This window comes from Cnephaeus nilssonii, assembly GCF_951640355.1.
Source record: "Cnephaeus nilssonii genome assembly, chromosome: 6".
In the NCBI taxonomy this organism is placed as follows: Eukaryota; Metazoa; Chordata; class Mammalia; order Chiroptera; family Vespertilionidae; genus Cnephaeus; species Cnephaeus nilssonii.
In genome coordinates, this window is record NC_137077.1 from 24,634,591 (window position 1) to 24,659,035 (window position 24,445).

At 43.4% G+C, this 24,445-nt stretch overlaps 1 protein-coding gene across 1 annotated transcript in view; it reads right to left on the bottom strand.

Moving 5' to 3' along the window:
• Positions 1–24,445, bottom strand: part of GRIN2B (glutamate ionotropic receptor NMDA type subunit 2B) — a gene marked incomplete at both ends in the record, with an annotated part of 295,204 nt that overhangs the window by 42,556 nt on the left and 228,203 nt on the right. Inside the window, 4 exons of the mRNA XM_079775801.1 lie at positions 1,829–1,954; positions 6,970–7,123; positions 7,437–7,608; positions 8,565–8,767. Coding sequence (XP_079631927.1) covers positions 1,829–1,954; positions 6,970–7,123; positions 7,437–7,608; positions 8,565–8,767 — 655 coding nt within the window. The remainder of the gene's footprint in view (positions 1–1,828; positions 1,955–6,969; positions 7,124–7,436; positions 7,609–8,564; positions 8,768–24,445) is intronic.

Below are 24,445 nucleotides of genomic sequence, written 5' to 3' on the forward strand. Positions count from 1 at the left end.
CTGGTTTTTTCTTAGCGTCTAGCATCAAGCACTGAATGTTTCAAGGACAAGTCTGACCCCTCTCCAATGCCAACACTTCCCAAATGGTTTTCTACAGTAGCAGCTCCTGTGCAGAAGAATGTCAGGAAGCCCAGACAGGTAGTCATAAACCCCTAGCTTTGCCACAAGAAGGTCATAATCTTCTTGTGACCTCATTGCTTTCTCTGCTTGGCGATGATGAGATCTTGCCTGATGCCTAGGTCTGCGTGTAGCCCCTCCACTGCTGAAATGAACATCTGCCTGCACAGTTTTACAACACATTAGCTCAGGTCTTACGATACTATCTGTGATCCTACAGCATCTGCTCAGCCAACTAAATCACCGGTGACTACACATGTCGAGCCTAATATCTAACTGTGCACACACATCTGTGCGTGCAGACCTGATTTCATGGAACAGATGTGTAACTAAAAAGATGTTTATAAATAAAAGTTTTATACATTGTAAAATGCTTCAAGGAGTCTTAATATTTAAAGTGGCCCCATGTTGAATGCCATTGTGAAGACAAAGCATCATTTGGTAAAGTAATTGTAAAGTAAGCCCTTGCTCTGAATTTTATATCTGAATTTTTGCCTCCTTTATTTTCTTCCGGTGTAGGGGAGGGGGCACACTAACTTTAGCTCTTGACATGGTCAACCTATGTATGTAGTCAGGTGCTTCTCAGATGTTTCACTTGTTACCATTGCCCATTGGGATGGGGAGCAGGTCATGCTTCTGGGTGACCCTCTAGCAGAGGTGGAAAGCCCGGACAGCACCATGCTGTGGAGGCAGCCAAACTTCCACCCAGAGTTCACACAACAGATAAGAAGGTAGGTCGGCACCTGGAAATACTTCAGTGCAGTGGTGGGTCACAGCATGGACTGTGGAGTCAACAGAAGCACTAGGGAGCTAGTCCAGAATACAGCAGCCTAGCACCCATCTCCAGAGATTCTGATTAAACTGGTGTGGAGTGGGATTGTTACTCTAATGCCCCACTCTGGACTTAGCGAATCAGAATATTCAAAAATGAAGTCCACGCACCTGTTTTTTGTGTCCCACAGATAATTTTTATATGTATCCAGGGTTCAGAATCTAAGAATCTTTCATCTTGAAGGTCTAACTCCAGGATAAAACTCTCAGAAAAGGTGTAATATTTTCTAACCCTAGGGTGTCAGAAAGTTTTAGAAGAGCTATTTATAAGGACCTCATCACCCCCTTCCTAAAGCTAGTGAACTTTTTTGTGAAATCTCATCAATGCTTCAAACACAGAGGCCACTCTCACATCTTTGGACTTACCTAGCCAGGAAACTGGACTCCCCCCAGTAGTAGCTGTGGGTGAGAACTGTTATCTCCTGGCCATTGTATTTCAAATGTCCAACTCCTATACTCCCTGGCAGAGGAATAGAGCAGGACACATGCTTTCGAGATATTGTACCTCAGTGGTGATCCTTTGGCTATGGAGAACTCTTTCAGCCACAACTACTCTCATAGCCTGCTCTTAGCCTAAGGTTATCAAAATAGCTTCCTCTTACACATCTATGCTACAGGTATCTCCTGCCAGCTTTCCTCTCATTTCCTTATGGGTGGAACTGGGTTTGGGATCAGGCTTGAGCCAGGGTGAGGACATATAGATTCAAATTAACATCTTAATTGGGGTATCTCTAATGAATCTTCAAGCTGGTGACATAGAGAGCGGAGGGTTCATTTTCATAAATGGGTACGTTAAGGAGAAGACAGCAAATGAAGGGTACAGAGGTTCAAAATTGAGAGCTAGAAAAATGCAGAAATGCAGCAGTTTTAATGGCCTTACCTCTACCATCAGCGAGGCACCTGTTATAACCCACAGGGCTGAAGTATTCAAAGACAAAGACAGCCACAGCTGAGACAATGAGCAGCATCACAAACATCATAACCCAGACGTCAGCGCTGAAGGGCTCTGGGGAAGGAAGAAAAAATCAGTGCTGAGGGTTAAAACAGAGAACAAAGAGATTCTAATTAATTTACCTATTTATTCACTCATGCAACATGCATTTTTGAGGGGAAAACAAACTAGAGGTGTGTACATCCCTTCAGACAACCAAGGCCTGGACTGGGGAGGAATAAGAGGCTATGCCTCAGCATCTCCATTTATCTGATGGGCAAGTCAAGGTTTATTTTCTTTCAAGCACATAAAAAGGACAGCCTCTTTTTTGAGACTATAGAGATAGTTTCTGCATTGGACCAGTATCTGGGTCTTTCGGTAAATGGTACAAGTGGAAGATGTACTAGCTATGGAGTAAATGAATCATATTGGACTGATTCTTTGTTTATGGTGTCATCTACATGGCCACACCACATAGTGGAGACCTAGGAAAAGTCTTCACCAATGCTCACAAGCCTCAGAGCCAAATTCATTCTCAACAGACTTAGCTACTATTTCAGGCTTGAACTGATTCTATAATAACTACGTACAACAAATAGTTCCCATCCCCCACTTCTCTTAAACTTTCCTAGACTTACATTTTTAACCCAATTTGATGTATATATTTTATTAGACATCATTAGGGTGTGAGAATATGTCAGTGTTCAAAAACACATCCACATTGAATAGCAGTATCTACAACAGTGAGAATTTAGCAGATGACAAGGAACATGCTTCAGCTATAATTAAGCAGACAACTACAAGCCAGGCTCTATCATCAGGTCACATAGTTGATGAGACAAGGTCAGGCAAGAGGGCAATAATGTTCCACTATATTTTCTTTAATCGCTTTTGCTGAGTTCCTTCCAGTTGATCTAAATCTCTCTGGCTTACAGGTGTTCAGAAATTGAATACTACCTTCCAGTAGCAGTCTCTCTGAAGGCCTATAAGAAGGGACACTCTTCAGTCCCATGATACAATGCTCCCTCAATGTGTCTCAAAATAGTTCTGGCCTTTTTAGCTAATACATCACATTGTAAACTCATAACTATGTGAATTAATAATATGCTGTTTTTTCCATCTTCCAAATCATTAATAAAGATGAAGTTTTAAAAAAAAGGGAAAATGGCTGGAAATTAGAAAATATTTTCTTACTTGAAACCTTTACTTGTGAACCCTCAAGGGAATTATAAAAGCCTGGCCACTTAATCAATTTGAAAAGGACTTTTATAAGAGGCATGCCAGCTGTGAAATGGAAAACCTTTTAGTGGCAGCCAGAGATGGGGGTAGAAGGTACAATTCAAAGCCTCTAAGCAGTGGAGTAGAGAACATCTTTCCCCATTGGCTCCAACTGATTGCAATGCTACCCTGATTTCACTTTTGTTTAAGATTAGGGAATAACTGAGTAAAAAGTACTTTCTCTATGCTTTCCTTCCCCTCCCCCCCATTAAACTTAGGGAAATTTTCTGTATAAAAACAACAACAATCATATTTGTATTGGTCTTTACAATTTAGAAAGTGATTTCTCCACATACTTTATCCAATCCTTATAATGGCTCTTTCGTTTTGGGTTTACCATATTTATTTTACAGAGCAGTGAACTAGATTCAGAGGTCATGGTCCTTTCACGACCAGTTTATGAAGTGAGGTCAGTGAAGGCAAAGGACTGTGCTTTCCCATTGTATTATCTCACATCTTAGTCTCTGACCACCACATTTTATTTTTTAAAATGTTTTATTGATTTTTTTACAGAGAGGACGGGAGAGAGATAGAGAGTTAGAAACATCAATGAGAGAGAAACATCCATCAGCTGCCTCCTGCACACACCCCCCACTGGGGATGTGCTCACAACCAAGGTACATGCCCTTGACCAGAATCAAACCTGGGACTCTTCAGTCGGCAGGCCGATGCTCTATCCACTGAGCCAAACCAGTTTGGGCAGACCACCACATTTTAGAGCTCAAACTGTATATTAGAACACAGGCTCTGAAGGCAGCCATATCTGGATCTGCCCATTACTAGCTGAGAGACTGTTGGAAAATTGCTTAACCTGAGATTCAGTTCTTAAGCCAAAAATTGGGTATAATGATAGTATCAATGAGATAATATAGTCACAGTTTATACAATAATGCCTGCCACATCACATAGTAGGTGTTCAATAAATATTGGTTTCTCTTACCGCTGCAATTAACTTACTGCTACACACACACACACACACACACACACACACACACACACACACCCTGCGTGGCATTCCTATGTCATTCTAGGGCTATCCCAATGTATCACTGGCTCTTCTAGTTTAGAAGCTAAGTAAGGTTAATTCTATGCTGACAGGGTTAGAATTAGAATGTGATGTGTGGTTTTTTTTTGTGTGTGTGTGTTTGTTTTTATTGATCTCAGAGAAGAAAGGAGAGGGACAAAGAGATAGAAACTTCAATGATGAGAGAGAATCATTGATCATCTGCCTTCTGCATGTCCCACACTGTGGATGGAGCCCGAAACCTGGGCAAATGGCCTGACTGGGAATTGAACCGTGACTTCCTAATTCATAGGTCAACACTCAACCACTGAGCATGTCGGCCAGGCCTAAACTGTAGTTTTGTTTGTATATCTTAATGTTACAATTATCCTTGTAAAGGAAAAAGCAAATAAAATACATAAAGCTGCAATGAAGATTAATGCAGACATAGAGTGTGTGCTATCTAATAACATTTCATATAAAATTGGAAGAGCCAGAATTGGCTTCACTGTGAGTAAGAAGGTTGGCTGAGAAACTTGAGTAATTTATAGAAAACTACAGAACCTTTAACACCACTTTCCAGTGCTTTAATTGAATACCACCCCCTCCCCCATAGAGCCTAAGGAAATGTTAGTCATGGTTTATTCTAACATCCTCATAAAAAAAAAGCTGATATCCGTTAGAGAGACTGTGACTTGTCCAAGGGCTTACAGCTTATGTCCAAACCAGGCTTCCTGTCTCCTATCCCAGTGTTCTGTTTTCAAGGTGACACTTTATTTTTCAACCCCTTGTTCTCACAGCTCCTGCCAAAAATATAGGGTATGAGCTCATAAGAGAGCTCATCTAATTGAAATCCTGGCCTCACCTAGTCTTATATCTAAAGCTTCTAACACCTAAGTGACTAGAATTTCCAGTTTGTAAAGGGGGGAGCACTGAATGGTATGAGGAAGCTTGGGGTGAGATGGGGAGGAGAATCAGATCAGCTTTATATGACAAAGCCTCAGAAAATTAATGTAGAAATAGAAAACCTTTTTAGGTAGCACTGAGTTCAATTCTTGAAGAACATTTAGAATCATTGGTATTTCACTCCACTGGGTAGCTCATTTGGTTAGAGCGTCATCCTGATATGACAAGGTTGCTATTCAATCCCCAGTTAGGGCACATATAAGAACCACCAATGAATGCATAAATAAGTGGAACAACAAATCTCTCTCTCTTTCAATCAATATTTTTTAGAAGTCATAGGTATTTCAATGATATCCACAATTTGAAATTATTAAAGCAGGAAGCAGCTTCAAAGATTGGCTAGTTGAAATGTCTTCAATGGTTGAGGAAGCTGAGTCTAAGGATAAAGAAAATTTGCTCAAGGTCAAATGATGATTAAGTAGCAGGAATGGGACTAAAGTAGGACCCCTGATTACCACTCCAGCACTATCCTAATATATAAAAACCCTGGGTCTGTCACATCCACAATGACCAGAGGCTCAACCAACCAGAAGTTAGTCCAGCAGTCAGCACTGGGTTGCCATGACTGCTACAGCTGTAGGCCGGTGACCCAGCACTGACTGCTGAGGGGGCTGCAAATCAGGCCCAGAGAGAGGCATAAAGAGAGAAGCAGGGTCTGATCTGTAGCCTCTGTGGCAGCTGTTGATCAGCACTTGCCTCTCTCTTTCTCTCCGGGCCTGGCCAGCAGCCACGCCTCCATTTCTCTCCAGGCCTCCACCAGGGCTGCTGATCAGCCTGCCTTTCTGATCAGGCCCCATTGATAGACCCAGAGACACTGACTGGCATATAAACTGACCAATCAGAACCAAATCTGGGTCAACTGTGAGGAGCCAATGGCTGCCTGGAGGCAGAACTTTTGAAGCTGACTGGCATAGAAACCAACCAATCAGAACCAAATCTGGATGAACTGTGAGGAACCAATGGCTGCCTAGGAGGTAAAGCTTTTGATGCTGATGGAAACCGACCAATCAGAACCAAATTGGCCGGCAGAGGAGGGCAGTTGGGGGCAACCAGGCTGGCAGGGGAGGACCATTGGGGGCCATCAGGCCAGCAGGGGAGGGCAGTTGGGGGCGAGATCAGGCCGGCTGGAGAGGGCAGTTGGGGGGAACAGGTAGGCGGAAGCAATTGGGGAGATCAGGCTGGCAAGGAAGGGCAGTTGGGGGTGAGATCAGGCTGGCAGGGGAGGGCAGTTGGGGGCCATCAGGATAGCAGGGGAGGGCAGTTGGGGGTGACCAGGCTGGCAGGGGAGGGCAGTTGGGGGCGAGATCAGGCTGGCAGGGGAGGGCAACTGGGGGCGATCGGGCCGGCAGGGGAGCAGTTAGGTGTTAATCAAGCCACAGGGGAGTGGTTAGGGGGTGATCCAGCTGGCAGGCAAAAGCGGTTTGGGGCAATCAGGCAGGCAGGCAGGCAAGAAGTTAGGAGCCAGCAGTCCCGGATTGTGAGAGGGATGTCTGACTGCTGGTTTAGGCCCGATCCCTGTGGTGTCCCATATTGGAGAGGGTGCAGGCTGGGCTGAGGGACCTCCCCACCAGTGCACGAATTTCGTGCACCGGGCCTCTAGTTTTCTTATAAGGTATCACGCCTTTCTATTTTTTGGGGGTAGTGTTCTTCAGTTTTCATGTTGGAGAATAATCAATTTTGAAGCCCCCCCCCGCCCCCCCCTGCAATGAAATCCTGGCTGAGCTAAGCTTCCAGCAAACCACCTCCTGGCTGAAAGAGCCTGGCCACCTGCCCTTTACTGTGCCTCATTCCAACTACCTGCCTTTATGTCTATTTCTTTCGCATCAGCAAGCTCATCACATACCTAAGAAGGCAGACGGTGAGACAGTCCCATTGCTGCGTGACACCATGACACTGATGCCAGTCTCTATGAAGGGCACAGAGAAGTCGACCACCTCGGATCGTTCCTCATTGATGGTGAGTGACCCCACCGCCATGTAGGCCCTCTTCATGACCACCTGGGGAGAAATACCCAATGCTCCCATTAGAACATTCAGGAAGGGGAGGGGCCTCCACAAGGGAAATAACTCATAGCCCTATAATGGTTTTCTTTGTGCAGTGGGAAGAGTATATTCTATTTACTAGTATATATTTTATAAGATTTGTAAAATGAGTGTTTTTGATATCTAAATGAAACAGTGTAAACTTGAATCTCCATCAACTGGAGGTCCTAGTCATTGAGACCAGGCAAGGCCAAAGAAACATTAGTACAGTTAGCTGAAAAATTTCCAGGTCATGATCTGGAAATGGCCCTTAATTCCTGATACTCACCTCTCCAATCATACCATTCCAGGTTCCATTGATTTTCTTCCCATGTTTGCCATTGGTGACCAGGTAAAGGTCATAGGTGAACTTTACAGATTTGGAAATTTTCTTAAGGATGTCAATACAGAAGCCCTTGCAGCATTTTTTTATGTAACCTGGCTCCTCATCTGTTTTATTCCTAAGCAGTTAAAGAAACAAAACAAAACAAAAACAAGGTTTTATATAAGAAGCAAAATATTACCCTTTGCCATTACAACTTATATCAGGCCTAAGCGAGGGAATAAATCAGACCACAGAGCTGCAATTCTCTCATTAACTCACTGCAGCAAACCAGATTTTCTCACAATTTTTAATGCTCCTTTGAAGTATAATATACATCAGGAAAGTGCACCTGTCCTAAGGGTTCAGTTGGATGAATTTTCACACAGTGAATGCACCAATTTAACCAGCACACAAATCCAGATACAGAGAAGCTGCCAGCACCTTAGAGGCCTCTTTTATTTTTGGAGTTATAATATTTTTATTTTCTCCCCCACCCCAATCACCATTTATTCCCCCATACCCTCTTCTACCTGCACCCAACCTCCTCTCCCCTACAATCACCACTCTGTTGTCCATGTTCATGAGTTCTTTCTCTTTTTTCTTTATTGCTTAATCCCATCATCTCCCCCCAACCCACCCTCCCCATCTTCACCACCACCAGAGCTATCTGCCTGCTCTCTTAGAGGCCTCTTATTCCTCCTTTCAGGGACTTCCCACCCTCACCAAAGGGAACCATTTTCACGATTTCTAAAATGTTTCTAAATCTCAAAATTTCTGGACACGTTGACTCCCCCAAATATATTTCATTACCAATGTAAACTTGAATCTCCACAAACTAGAGATTCTAGACGCTGAGATCAGACAAGGCCAAAGAAACAGTATAGTTGGCAGAAATTCTCCCAGGTCATGATCGGGACAGAATCCGACATCAGACCACAGGGCTGTCAGTAATCCTATTGCTCAATGGTAAATGAAAATCAGGCACGGTGCTCAATTCATTCTAACTTCAAGTCCCAGGCAGGCCAGGTGCTAACAGCTGGGTCAAATCTGACTATCCCATGCCATCCAAAGCCACTGGGGAAGGTGCCGTACTCAGAGACGATGCGTTTTTGGCAGGGGACTGTGTTCCTCATGCAGGTTCCACTCAGAGGGTCCACACTCTCCACAATAACAAACGGAGCCTCCTCCAGTGTTACGATGCTCAGATGGTCATCCTCCTGCTCTTCCGTCTCAGGACACATTCGGGGCCACAAGTAGTACTTCATCTGCAGGGACTTGTCTTTCCACTTCCCCACCTGCACAGGGATAAACAAAAGACCCAGAAACCATTGGTGGAGACATAGCAATGTTTCCTAGCCTCACCCAGGAAGATTTAAACAAAGTCCATTGTACATAATAGAAGAAACCATATGCTCAAAATGAGACTACTGTGTCCAAATCTAAGAAAAGCAATCTATTCATTTACTCACCTACTTACCAAACATTACGAGAGGACCTACTATGTGCTGACACCCACTAAGACCTGTGGCTCAAAGGAGCATCATTCTGCCTTTCATTTACCTCACACTGAGTGAAGGAGTCAGAAATGTAAATAAATGTTTATGGTGCTGTGGGGGTAAGTGCTAAAACCGAAGCCTACACCAAGTGCTGGGAAGATGCCAGTTTCCTGCTTGTGTGACTGTTGGTTTTTTCTACTTAACTATGACAATGAGTATGCTGGTGAGAGCAGCAAATCGCTTTGAAAAGGTTAACAGAATGACTGAAACAAATGAGCCAGAAGGATGTGTTTTGGCTTGTAACAGAGGTCCAGTGGGAAGCCATGAGGGAACTGAATACATCTGAACTGATATAAAATGATAAGTCAGGATTAAAGAATACTGACTCAGCTTGGCTGGGAAGGGAGTGTGGCTGGGCTGCTGATGAATGCCACAGGTCAATGCAGATATGCACCTGCTGGGCTGGGTAAAAGCCCCAGGATGAATCATATAGGTCCTTCTGTGAGCTGCCACATATGGCCACACAGGCTGTGTACCCAACTTCAGGGAGCACCATTCACACATACTCCAAAGTGAAAGGTGGGTGCCCCCTGGAATCATGCTCTTGGTGGACCTGCTACCAATTATCAGGAGAAATGTGTGGGTTCTATTATCTTTTAGAAGAGCCATTCTTTCCTGTTTTCATAATAGAATCTGCATGACTGTGTTGGTGGGTTTTCGTTCCCACTCTGTCATTAAGTTTATTGAAGAAAGAGGGAACACCTTTTAATTTTCTATAACTAAAAATCTTGGATTATCACAGGGAATTATGGATTGCAAGCTCTTGCATTTCCCCAAGCTATAATTTCCTCCATACTGCAGTCAAATTAGCTGCACAGGTAAAGTGCTAGGACTACAAAACTACTTAATGTATTAATGCAATAAGATGCATTAAATCAATAAGGAGCAAAAAAAAATGGGCAGAGCTTCATACATTTTCAAGCAGGCTTAGATTAATGGGCTTAAATGTCCATATTCATACAAAACCCAAATCCTCTTCTTTTGTTTCTGCTTGTTCTACACTTAGGTTCTACTTAGTGCCTCTCTAGGTGTGGTTTGTACTCCCCTCCAAACTGTCTAGAAGGTGCTGCCCACTTCCAGGCACAATTAGGCCTACACAGCCACTGCCCTTGTCTAACTGTGTCACTGTAACACAGGCAACAGCTTGGTGTCCTGGGCCATCTTGGAATTAATCCTATTGCTAGTTAATTTTCTCCCAATTGTGTCAGCCATATGTCACTTCTGGGTTCAGAACAAAGGGTTGGCTTTCTTGTATATTTTTTAGTCTGATCTGTACTATTGGTCCTCATTTCAATGCAAGTCTGTTGGCCCTCATATTGCTAAGACTACTTATTTCTAAAGTAGAAATGTCCAAATAGCTTCTAAGCCATGTGAAGATATCAATGTCTTCTGCCTGCGGTTGGCGGGTGGGAACTTGGAGAAGAGAAGACCCTGACCTGTAGACCCATGATATTGGGTCACCTCCATCTCCAACCAGCCCTATTTACTCCAGTGGCCACACTGATATTTTCTGCATATTCAATGATGTGAAAAAGGTCAGGAAGTTCTAAAGTACCTATTTTTATGTTATGTTTTTCTACTGCTAAACTTTCCCTTCCAATAATCCCTTTGCATTTTTTCCTTCTAAATCCACTTTTATTCTCTTCCATCCTTATTGCTACTAGTCCAGTAGCCCAGCAGCTCCTTCTGGGATTATTGAAGGCTACTTCAAACATTGCATGAGGTTCCTCCTGGCGTCCATTGTGGACACTGCTGCCGGATGGCTCTTCTTAAACATCACTTCATCATAGGATACCTACTCAAAAACTTCAACAACCTCCCATCACCTTCAGGATTGTGTCCACACTTCTCATACAGGTATGTGCATTAGGCCTAATCTACCTTGATAAAGTTAACTTCACCATTTTGAAACATGAATGCTTTGTTCAACTTAGAAAAGGCAGTGGTTGGTATTGGAAGCTAACATGGGTAAATCAGGAACAGGCTTCAATAAGCTAGCTGCATTTTCTTTTTTTTCTTTTTTTTCTTTTTTTTAAATATATATTTTATTGATTTTATTACAGAGAGGAAGAGAGAGGGATAGAGAGTTAGAAACATCGATGATAGAGAAACATCGATCAGCTGCCTCTTGCACACCCCCTACTGGGGATGTGCCCGCAACCAAGGTACATGCCCTTGACCGGAATCGAACCTGGGACCTTTCAGTCTGCAAGCCGACGCTCTATCCACTGAGCCAAACCGGTTTCGGCGCTAGCTGCATTTTCTTTTCTGATAGATTCCCTATATCTGTGACTCAAAAATGCTGCAGACATAGCATTCTGGCAAACATTTTCATGGCACCCTTATAAACAAGATGAAATATAATATAGATTATTAAATACTTTGCTAGATTTGAAAGGAATGTAAAATCCATATTTTAAAAATATATATTGTAATGAATCAGTGCCAACATTTAAAGAGGTCTCTAGTGACATGTCAGAGAGCTCTGTTCTTAGAAGTGGCCTGTATAGTGTTTCAAAAAACAAAATAGAAGTCATAGCCATAAAACTGTAGATACAGAGCTAGACAGGGTAGAAGATACACAGCGTTGCAGAATCAAGGTTGGAAGCAATGTGACTTAATTGGCATAATAGAGTGAAACAAATGGAATGAAATCTAGCAGTATTTATACTTAAAGTATAGCATTTAGATTTTTTAAAAGCAACTGCACAGTATTGAAAAGTAGATACTGAAGTTTACAGCAGACTATATAAGCTATTGAGTAACAAATGGTATGTTTATAGGCTTAGAGTGTCAAGCACATGGGATGAGGGGAGGGCAATTTGGAAAAATAATCTGCTCAGTGTTCATCATGCCACAGCTGGAAAACTAGGTTCTGATCTTAGAATTCTATGATCAGCTGACTCTTGTTTACAATATCATTTTCGTTTACCCAACAATAATCTGTTCATGCAGTCCCCTCTAGCACACTCTCTCCCAACTTCCTGTCAAGCTAGCTGGATCACATCATTGCTTCACTTTAATGCAAGTCAACCAACAACAACTACACACCAATTCTGCGCCATGCACTGGGTTATATGGTAGAGATAACAATACCAGAGAACATTAATTGAAGGCTTAGTATGAGCTAGGCACTGAATGCACCTAGTAATCTCCTTAATCATCACAGCACTTGTTAGATGGAGATTACTGTCTAATTTCTCATTTTTACAGATGAGAACAGAGGGTTTGATGACTTGCTCACAATTTCGAGGTGAGTGAGTGCAGTGTCAGGATTTGAAGCTGAACAGGCTGGCTCCAGAGCTTGGGATCTGACCCACCACACAGTACTGCTTCTCAGGCAATGCAAGAGTAAGACAGTCCCTGTCCTCCAAGGACAGTCTAGTAGGGAAAGATACCATCCATGCATCCATGGACAATAATATCAAGTTAGGCTTTGGTAATTGCTCTAATAAAAGGTACACACACACACACACACACACACACACACACACACACACACACCTGGGATTCAGAGTAGAAGTGGTTATGACAGAAGGGTCAGGGATAAGGATAAGCTTGGTAAAGTTCCTTATCTTTAAGCTGGACCTTGAAATGTACGTGATGGCTCATCAGGTGAAGAGCTATCACTTTATCCACTGAGGCCAAGGCAAGAGCCAGGGTTGCATTCCTACAGTTGCCTGATGGAGAGACCAGAGATAGTCCTTCCCAGCTGAAAGAGACGATGTGTGAGGAGGAATGGTTTAGCCCAGTTCTCCTCCTCTTTAAAGGCCTGATCACGCTAGCCAGACGATATCTATCACTCTCAAGAGCCAACTGGATTGTACTCATCTCTTCCCAACTTGTTGGTGTCTGGTTGGTAGTTTGAAATTGGCCCTGGGCACCCTTGAAAATGGAAACAGAACTAATCAGGGCTTCCTCTCTCCACCCATGCCTCCAGTTGTTAAACATTCACCAGCTCACCTCTACCCAGAGCAACCACATCACTCATTATTTCATGCTATTTCATGCTTTATTTAGTGACTTTAAATTCCAGATGTCTTTTATCCTAAACTAAATTGTAAACATGCCCTAAATGTTTCTGTGACCATAGACACATTTCTAACACTCTATGAGCTCTGTTTCAACACCTGTCAAATAGGGAGTGATTTCTAAGGTGTCTCCCGCATACTCTCGTGATCCCAGGATCTCTTTAGGACAAAGGTTCTCTACCCTACTTCCCTCTGATTAGGCCCCAGTAAAAAGAAAGGTGTTCATGGTGGTTAATTCCTGAAGGAAGGGGAGTATCTGTTTGTTTATACAAAAGACTAATTTGTCATAATTCATTATTCTTTTGTTATTGTTTCTTCATGGATTTTTGCAGTGAGAAAGCAAGTTAACAAATCCTTTGAGGATTAAAAGAAGAAAACAATTTGGAAAAATAATCTGCTAGGAATATCAGATTTACAATGCCAATACACAGTGCTCATATTAAAGAACATGTTTAGCTACTTCAAATGAGTTACTTCATCTTTTTAATGTAACAAGATAGAAATAAGAGAATAACTAAAATATAATAGGGATTATTTATGTAGAAGAATAAGGTATGCTTTAAGCAATTCTTCTTTTAAGGAGGAAGTACAGTGAAAATATTATGGATGGGAAACTTTTTAAGATTGACAAAGAATAGTAAACAGAAAAAGAGAAGCCTGAGACACTGAGTATATGATACTGGAAATTCAGAGAGTAGTAGGAAATGAGGTTAATGGAAGATCTTTCAGAGAAAATCCAACGAGAAAAACTGAATGAAGAAGTTATAGTCACAATTAAAATATGATCAGGAAAAAGATAAACCTTAAGAAATAATGAAGAAAGTGGCTGTAAAGTGCCCCGAATTCCTTAGAGATAAGCACTAAACAAACATCATTACCACAAGCACATTTAACAGCAACATCTGTCTATAAAAATGCAGTTCTCAGCCACACTAACATTTAAAAAGATCTCTTGAGGACTAAAATCATCTTTCTCACGAGAAACAAAAATATCGCTGATTAGTTTTCTCAGAAAAACATAGAGTAATTTTAGGGTTTCTGGTTTGGTTCTCTCAGTACAAGCTGAGCACCTGCTCAGCCGGGAATTTCTCCTCAGAAGGAAGTTTACCTCGCAAACCCACAGCACATCATTCCATAAGCCTTCTCTTCTGAAAATCCTAGAGACCAATCTGTGCTGATTTTAGACTCCAAAGTCTCCCTTCTCCTAACAGATTTCCTCCATTACTGGCAGGGAAATCGGCACCGATTAGCACTCTGACAAGACCACCCATAAGAAAAGACCACAGGGACAGGATGCCTCCTGAAAGCCCCGTGTTTGTCCGTCCCTCCCGTGACCCTCTCATCACCAAGGAGAGAGAGGGGATCCCAGCAGGGCAAGGCTGCTGTGAATGCCCATGCAGTCTCCGCCCAGAGAGCAAAGGGTGCCCGTCTCCCCGGGCTGCCTCTCTGGTCTGCACAGAAAGTCATGGTTTGAGATCCTGGAACGAAAGCATTCATTAGAGCCTTTTTAGGCATCAAAGGTTATTTTCAAAAAATCAAAGCATTTTTGTTTCTTGCTTGAGATGACATCTGAGATTCAACACTACACACTTGCTGCTTGTTTTAAGCTTTCATCTGGTTTTTAAAATGCAAAATGTAAAACGATGTGCCATTTCCCTGGGCAAACTGAGGGGACAGGCAGAGTCTATGCAGGGCATCCTGAGTCTGCATCCCCTTTGTCTAAAGCCACTAACTCTGGCTGGCATGTGTTGGTGCTTCCCCTGCGCAGGCCTGAGACACCTAACAGCTGAGATCGCAGGATAGGGGGCACTCCCATCTCTCCTCCCCCAAAGCTGCACAACTTAGCTCTGAGGACTCTGAAAGGTTGGGTGTCTGATAATATTTCATTTTGCTCCATCTTTTTTTTTTCCCTATCCATTCCCACCCCAGCCTTTGTATGGCTATCGATTCTCTATATTCATACAAAATGTGTAAGTGTGTATGTATGTCTGTTTTTCCAAAATCAGATCGTATCATACACGTCTCTGCAACTTGCTTTTCCCACTTAAGTATACAGCATAGGCTTTCTTCCAATTCAACAGATGGCAGATCTAAATCCTTTTAAGAGTTGCATGGCAGTCCATATTAATGAGTGTGCCTCAGTTTATTTAGTCCTAATCCTATTGATAAATATTTACGATACTTCAAAAATAATTAACTAAAGTACGTAATACATAACTTGTTATTTCCAATTCCTAATAATGAAAAAGCAGAATAAAAAGATATTTATGTTTTTAAATGCTCTTGATGTTGCCAGAACACTTCACCAAAGATGGACGGCAACTGAAATTCCTATCAGCAAAGCACGAGAGGGCTCCTTGCTCACATGCTCACCTTCTCACCAGCACCAGACGTTTATCACTGTTAAACGTATGCCAATCTGAGGAATAAAAGATGGCACGTAATGGCTCTCATTTTCATCTCCTTGACTCGCAGTGAGCTGGAGCACCTTCGCGCATCTGTTCACCATTTAGATTTCCTCTTTTACCCTCTAGTCACATCCCTCACCCATTTTCTATTGAGCTGTTTGTCTCTCTTATCTACTCCAAGGGAGCTCCTGGTGTAGCATGATAGGAACGCTGTACCTGTCAGATATGCTGGAAATATTGTTTTCACTCGGAGATTCATCTCCTGACTATTTTTGTATCTTTTATGCATAAAACATCACTTTTACTTCTTTTCTTGTGGAGTAAAATGTCTTTTTATATAGGATATTTGGTTTTCTACCTCACTTTGAAAGAAAGCTCTACCCCTCTCTCAGGCTGCTCTGTTCGTACTTGCACGTGGAGCTGTTTCTAACGTGCAGCTTTGCTTTCTGGGCACACAGTCTTCCCTCTGTCAGCCCCTCCCATGTTTTTCAAATGCTCTGCCCCCTGCTCAGCTTCTCTTGGGCCTCATCACCTCCATGATGCCATGCCTGGTCACTGTTGCCCAGAGAAAAAAGCTCCATTTGCTCTCCTGTAATAATTATGTGGGTCAAGCGCTCCCTTTGGCTCTCATACTAAAATGTTAGTTATACCTGATACACAAATCCTGTCTCTGGATGGCTTTAAGCACTTCAGGGCAGGGACTATATTATTTTACCTCCTTTGTGTCCCTTCTATGGGCTTGAACAAGTGTGTTCTCAGTAATTATCGACTGATGTCACTGGAGGGGAAAATACATCATACCCTCCACAAAGTCTCCACTAGACATCGCTCGAGTGTTCTTTCGAGAAGAGGCCACAGGAGGTAAAGTCAGCCTCACTTCCCGCCTCTCGTCATTCTGTCTCTTCAGCCTTCCGGACTGTAAGGGGCCCTGGACAGGCTCATTTCCACGTGGACTGTGTAAGTACAATGGTGCAATCTGCTACACCGATCACCCAACAAGGCCAGTGGAGCAGCCAGATGCTCCTTCTCCTAATCATCGCAAACTCAGTGACCTTTGAAAATAATTTCCATATTCAAATTTGATCCCCGACTGCCTTGGCCTATTTGTGCTTCTGCACTTACTGAGCTGGGGACTGATGGCTCTGGGCTCACAGGCGGAAGGGAGGCCCAGCCAGCCAGCCTGGCACCTGTGTGGCTCTCCCAGTAACGCTAAGATGTCGGTTGTCATCTCAGGCCTCAGCTGCTATCCCTGGCTGACCCCTGCCTCTGCAAGAGAGCCTGAGGCTCCCTGGGGACTGTGCTTTCCCCACTCTGAGTGATCCCTGTTCTCCACTGTTTCTCCCTCCACATCTCCTGCTCAGCAGAGTGAGGGGATGGGAAAGCGGTAAGCTGGAGTAGAATTTGGTGCCAAGGACCGAAGGGGCTGATTCCCTCGGCACAGAGAAAAGTTACAGTCATTTCAGATAACACCATGAACTGACCTGTGATATTATTAGAGGAGCGGTAGCTATTATGGGCCAGGCTCTGGACCAGGCATGTCACATAGGATTATGGTATTTCATTGTCACTAACTTCCCAAAAGGTAGATATTGCTATGCCCACAATATAGGCAAATAAAACTGAGGCTCCCTGAGAGCCAGGATTTTATCTCTGATCTGTTTGCCTCTAAAAGCCCATGTTTCTTTCCCCACACCATGTTGTTAGGAGAATATTTCTGACCCCTTTATTCCTTAGCTTACTGTGATCTGAGAGAGTAAAGCCTGTCTTAGCCGTACAGCCTCCCACCCTCACCTTGGCCTCCCAGAAACTATGATTGATGGTTGTGTCCAAAGGCTGCATGGCAAGTGGCAACTGAAGTCCATGTGGGAGCCAGACAAGCGGGATGGTAGCAGGTGGCAGCAGCAGGCAGGGTGCTGACGAGGTGAGTTATTTCATCTCTGTGCCTGGTCAATATTGGTTTCATGCAAGTTGGTGCTATTTTTTCTCCTCCTTCCCCGCTCCTGGTTTTGACCATCACTCCCACCATTGAGAACACCAGTGCAATGCCCATGTGCCTCACTTCCTCCCAGAAACAAAGTTTTTTGTTTGCCAGGGGCAAGGGGGAAATACTGAGCAAACTCCAACTTCTCAAACTTTCAACACAATTTGTTTCAAAGTGTCAGGTAAGCTTTACACAATCCTTTCAGTTTTGTGCCTTCCATCTCCTTTCCACCCCCCATGAACCCCTTCACAAATCCTTTCCCAAGATTAAGAGCTCATAACCAGAGGTTCCTATAAGATCCCCATGTAAGAAGCTCCCCAAGTCAAGCAAGTGATTCGAAGCCAGGCAGTTTGACATCAGAGCCTTTGCTTTCTGCCACTCCTCTTATTGCCTCAAATATTAGATAAGATACATAAGGACAGTGTCAGGCATGTAGTAATAATTCTCAGCAAATGATCCAGAAGAGTCCACCTGTCCTGTTCTCCTTAGGCAGCCCACGTGCCTTGGGCCTGCCGTAGCACTAGAGATCCATGGATCCAGAGCAGCAGAGGATGAAAAGCATGACGTGGTAGCAGTGCCACCATCTAGAAGCTTATCATGGAAGACCCTTGGGAGCCAGAGACAACCATATTGCTCCTCAAACAATGCCAGCTGGACTGATCCCAGCTCACTCTGACCTTTGTCTCCTGGTGAGTTTCATCACATCCTCCTCCTGACCCTCCTCTAAATTTTAAATGTATGTAATATGTTTAAAGACACGGTTATCTCCAAAAATTCAGGAATCTATCTATAAATCTTAAACACACTAGCCTATCATCTCTCTCACGTACATCTCAGGACACTAAGAAAAATGATGCCAATGGGTGCACATTCAGTAAACCAACCATCCCAACAAGCAAAATCAGGTTCTCAAGCACATTTTCAGGAGCTAGAAAAATTGGGAGCAGGACCTCATCAGGTGAGATTGTGGAGAGCTGTTTTTAGCATTGCAGGGTGTTAGGCACAAAGGCCAAACAGAAAAGTAATGGGAGACATTCAGAAAAGGGAACATATTGCGTAAGTATAATGACAGTGTTTTCCAGACCACAAATCTGAATGTAAACTCGAATGATTGTGAATGTGTTTTCAGGGACAACAAAATGGCATAGTTGAGAGCTTGATCACCCAGGAAACCCAAGGCATAAGGCTGCAAATATATATGAAAAGAAACAAGGCATAAACACTGAAAATACACATAAAAATTACTGAGGCAAAAAAGGGAGCACAAAAAGAAGAGGTCAAAGTCATTGAAAATGCATCATAATTTAAAAAGACTAGAGCACAGAGAAAAGAAAGAGAAAAGAACAAAAATCATAAAAGATGTGAAGTGTGTCCAAAAAGGCACCTCATAGAATTCATAAAATAGATTCCTCACACCTTGCTAAGGCCATGCAAAACAGCACTAAATCCCTAATAATAACACTCATTCTAAGATTGGCTGATGTCTACCACCCATCTTTAGCCAGAAAATGCCAATTTTATGGTAAAGGATACCTGTTAAGTATGTAGTAAATAGTTTTTTTCTGGAATATTCAGGATTATGCTGTTATAAACTAGGATTACAGTCATTCCATTTTTCACTGACATTCTTTCCCTTAGCTTTGGAGGGTAGAAATGACAGAAAAGGATCACATGCTGACTTTTGTTCTGATATTCTATCTCTTGCCTGGATTTCTACTAATTGGTTTCCCCACCTGCAATCTTATCTTTCTCCAGTTCATCCTCCATTTGGCCTCAAGAATGATCTCCTAAAAATACAAATCTGCCCTGTTCAGTGTGGCTCAGTTGGTTGAGCATCGTCCAGTGCCAGTTTGATTCCCGGTCAGAGCACATGCCCAGTTTTTGGGTTTTGTCCCTGGTCAGGGTACATACAGAAGGCAACCAATAGAAGTTTCTCTCACATCGATATTTCTCTCTCCCCCTCTTTCTTCTCCTTGAAGATGAGCAAACATGCAGATGAGGCCCAGCTGATATCCAATACCAGCAGCTAGACACAGGAGTAAAGCCATTTTGGATTACCCATCCTTGGTTGAGCCACCAGATGACTGTAGCAGATGAGTGACCCCATGTGAGATGAACCCAAGAACCACCCAGCTTATCCCAATTCAAACTACCTACCCATAGAATTATGAATAACAACATGATAGTGGTTTCAAGTCGCTAAATTTTGAGGTGGTTTTACATAGCAGAGGTTAACTAAAGTATATCCACTTTGAGAAAAGGCTACACATATTGGGCCAAACCAATGAAGAAGATAAGAAGCAAGAAGAAAGACAGAGATAAAATTAATAGGCAAAATAGCACCAAGTTCTTTAGAGCTCTTTAATATAAATAAATACAGTGCTGACGTAAGTCCTTCTTAATTGCAGTACTGTTGAGATAGTGCTAAACATAGAGCTGGAGGTTCTATAGTATAGGCCTGGCCTTACCACTGACAAGCCCTGTGAATGTGACAAATCACTTTACTTCTTGGAATCTGAGTTTATCAGCAAAGAGGGAAGATATATATGTATGTACTTGTCTATGTATTGTATGTCTGCATATTTTACGACTACTTAGTCTTACAGAGCTAGTAGGAGAAGCAAATGTACATCACACTGTCCGAATATAAGTATTGATGTTATTGATATCGGTTAATAAGTTTGGGTTACAGCAATTACTAATGATTTACCTATGAACCAACAAAGGTGGTAGATCAGTAAGGGGGATGCTATAGAATGGAAAGCCAGAGTGAAACTGTCGCCATGTTACTGTGTATCAAATCATGTTTCTCTAATAGTTATTTCAACACCTTTAGCTTCAATGGTATTTTATCATTTTCTCTTATAAGGTGCTATTGGGACATCTTGTGTAACTTTTTTTTTCAGTGTTTATAATCTATTTTTATGTCACCCATTAAAGGTCAGGGGAATATCCTGGTCTCAAAACAAGAATACTAAGTCAGGTGTGTGAAGACTAGGTCAGGCTCTGCCTCTAACCAGCCATGGGACCATGTTCCTTAACCTTGACGAACCTGATTCTTTACCTGTAAATCACAAGGGTAACAACATGTACCAAAACTACCCACTGGGGTTCATGAGTGACATGTGGTAATGTATGTGGAAGTATCTTGAAAAGGGAAGTATCTACTTCTTGCACAAAAGCAAGGTAGTGTAAGTGCTCCCATTCAACAAAATACACCCAGTGTTTAGAGGTACTAATATTTATTTATTTAGTGGTATTTACTAGTATACTGACAATGAGCCAGACACTGGGATAAGTGGTAGGGTTTGCAGGGGAAAATGGGGAATGACATTTTGAGATGTGACGTCATTTGCCTGTGGCCACATAATTAATAAATGGCTAAGTTGGATTCAAATCCTTATCTGCCTCCCTCCAAAGCCTGGGAGGCCTCCAAATGGAACCTCTTCAGGCCGTAGGAGAGCAAAATTATTGGCCAGGTAGTTTACCATTAAAAGGGGTCACCAGCTTGTGGCTAAAGAAACAGATGATGAAAATAGTGCTGGAGGACAAAATGGCTGTTTATAAACGCAGCTTAATTAATTAGTCAACTCAGATGAGGCCGAAGAGGCGGGTTTCCAGATCCCTGACAAGAAGAATTAATTAGCAGAAAAGCACCCATCCCCGGCCTGGGATGCCTCTTCAGACACATGGTAGAATTAAATTACTAAATTTCTTCAGTGCCCCCCGCCTTCACCAAATTGTCCCTCAACTTAACTAAAGCCATTTTATTGGGAAAAAGGTTAACTAAAACCTTATTGAGAATGACAACTGAACCGAAAAGGATCCACCAATGAAAGCTTCAAGTGCAGTCCAGAAAAGAAGAAGAAGATTCCAGTGTTTCTAGCTCAGGTTAGGAAGGGTCAGACTAAAGTGAAAGTGAAGTTAGGTTATAGCCACTCACACTTGGAAATTACCAATGTGCACCCACTGAGGTAAATGCAGTAGAAAACCCAAGCAACACTCAAATTCCCACCCTGCAGAGCCACCACGTTCACTCCCACTTTCATCACAGCTGCCGCGAAAGTGCTCTGGAAAGCCAAAGCGTCCACACCACAGCCTCCTTTTTCTCGTTAATTCTGCCTTTTTAATGGATAAAAGGTTATTTAGGAAATAGACAAGCCCTTTCACCTGAGTTACTTGATATAGATGTGAAGCATGTGCAAAATCTGTAGGCATCGTAACAAAATGGGGTTGGGCCAGCCTAGGAGAATGAATTACTTGGAGTCAGTGTTAAATGAGACGTGTACTGTTCCAGCTCTTGTGTGACTTTGCATCAAAGTGACTCTCCAGGGATGGGTACCTTCTCGGCTTCCACGGTTAACATTTTCTGGGGGTGCTCAGAGCGCTCCTAAATTGCTGTGTAATTTTTTATCAGTGAATTTCCATGTATGCTGCAGTTGTTTGGGACCTGTCCTCTGCCTAATGAAGCAGAGGAAGCTAATGAGGTATGAAGTGACTTTGTGCCACACAGTAAACAGAATACAATGTGCACAGAGAGAAGTGAGTGAGGGGTCAGGGCAAAGAGTCAAGTGTGACTTGAGGGCTGGGGACTGAGGGCTGGGAGCTGGGCAGAGGGTGGAGGGACAGCATACAAGGTCAGATTTCACTAGGGTAGGGGGGCAAACACAGACTCTCAGGTCTGACGTGATCCAGAGAGCCTCAATGGTTTTCCAACCAGGATCTGTACTAGATTCCTCTGTAAAGCTACTAAAATGCTCATTCCTGAGCCCTGTACCAGACTAGTTATGTTGGCATTCCTAAGCAGGATGTAGTATAAACCACAGAATAGAGGAATTTGGTGATTCTAATGCGCAGCAGGATTGAGGACCATTCACCTAGACCCATCTCTTCGTTTTGCATTTTACTAATGGGAAAATAAGGGACCAGATTTGGAGATACACAAGATAGAATGTGGCACAATGATGTTAGGTGATATTTCACTGAATGGCCCTGAGGAAATCTACTCTCGATTCGCAGCGTCAAGCTGGCTGTATGAGAAAGGGGATCTCACTGCAGGATCCTTCGCCTTGCCAGGCTTCACACTTGTGCATGCTTGTAGACTCCTCCATCAACGTGGAGTGAGGCTAAAGGGGTTTAGACCCGTGGTGCCCAGTGTGGTCCTAAAATCAGCAGCAGCAGCAGCAGCAGCATCCCTGGGGAACTTGTTAGAAATGCAAATTCTCAGGCTTCACTCCAGATTTACTGAATCAGCAACTGTGGGGGTGGAACCCAGAAATCTGGGTTTAACAAGCCTGGTATACACCAAAGCTTGAGAAGCACTGGTTCAGACCACCATTTTTCAACAGTGGGTCTTCAGAGTCAGGGAGCAGAGTGGGAGGTCATGGCAGTAGGAGCTTCATGAGGACACTGGCCCCTGATTCTGAGGGTGAAGGCTGGCAGGGTTCTCTGGAGTAATCAAGGACCACAGGGTAAAAACTGTCTACAATGAGGATTTTCATATTTACCATGTGCCACCTGCCTGACCTACAGCTAACTGGTGGAAATAAATTGCCTTTGTTCCCTTAAAGGGATCTGGTGCCAAACAGATAAGTGCCTGCTTTGAAAAAGTTCCAAGTTTTTCCTATGATGGGGGTATATTCGGTACCCTGCCTGGTATTAACTTAACTATTCCTACCATCAACTCTTGGTTATGCCTCAGATAATAAGAAAGATGCATAGAATAGTAAAACAGATAACATTTTGTTTGCAGAATGTATTCACAACTCATACCCAGTGACACAAGCAACCACCCCCAAACCCACCCCCACCTGTTTCTCATTCTCACTTGGCTCAGGGCCCTTCTCAGTGCCTACCACACAGCTGTTGACTAGAGGAATGTGCCAAAAGGATGGAAGAGTGGGTCACAGCAGATAATACATTTTTGCTAACAAAAAATTCATGTCATACTTTGCTGACCATGTCAGTTCTGAGCTGTTATCCTATCTAATAAAAGAGTAATATGCAAATTGACCTTCACTCCAACACACAAGATGGCTGCCCCCATGTGGACACAAGATGGCCGCCACAAGATGGCCTGCAGGGGAGGGCAGTTACGGGTAACCAGGCCGGCAGAGGAGGGAAGTTGGGGGCGACCGGCCTGAAGGGAAGGGCAGTTGGGGGGAACCCAGGCCTTCAGGGGAGAGCAGTTGGGGGGGACCAGGCCTGCAGGGGAGGGCAGTTAGGGGTGACCAGGCCTGCAAGGGAGCAGTTAGGGATCAATCAGGCTGGAAGGGGAGTGGCTAGGGGGTGATCAGGCTGGCAGGCAGAAGCAGTTAGGGGCAATCAGGAAGGCAGGCAGGCGAGCAGTTGGGAGCCAGCAGTCCTGGATTGTGAGAAGGATGTCCGACTGCCCGTTTAGGCCCAATCCTACCAGGATCGGGCCTAAACGGGCAGTCGGACATCCCTCGAGGGGTCCCAGTTTGGAGAGGGTGCAGGCTGGGCTGAGGGACACCCCCCGCCATGCACGAATTTTGTGCATCGGGCCTCTAGTACATACATAAGTGATTCTTCATACTCAAGACAGATCTAAAAGCAAAATGAAAAATCCATATATGATTCGGCTATGTTCCTAACTCATATTTTAACTCACCCTGGAATAGAAGGTAGAAATAAATTCTCTGACCAGTAACTACTATGTGTCCCGTGCTGGACTCTGTGTGAGGCCTGCAGGGGCTACAGAAGGCAGCAACACAGATTCTGGTTTCAAGATGCTTATAATCAAATGGAGAAAAAATAAATACACATACTGAAAAACAACTTATAACATCTGGGGTATTAATATGGCAGGGTACCTGCTGTAGAATGTATTATAATTCCAACACAACAGAATTTCATTTCTAGTTCATGAAACTGCATGAGATTGGCAGGGCAGCCTCCTCCATGCAATTATTTGGGACCCAGGCCACTGGAGAATTGGTCTCCATGGAGGTGTCTCCATTCCAGCTACCCAGACAGA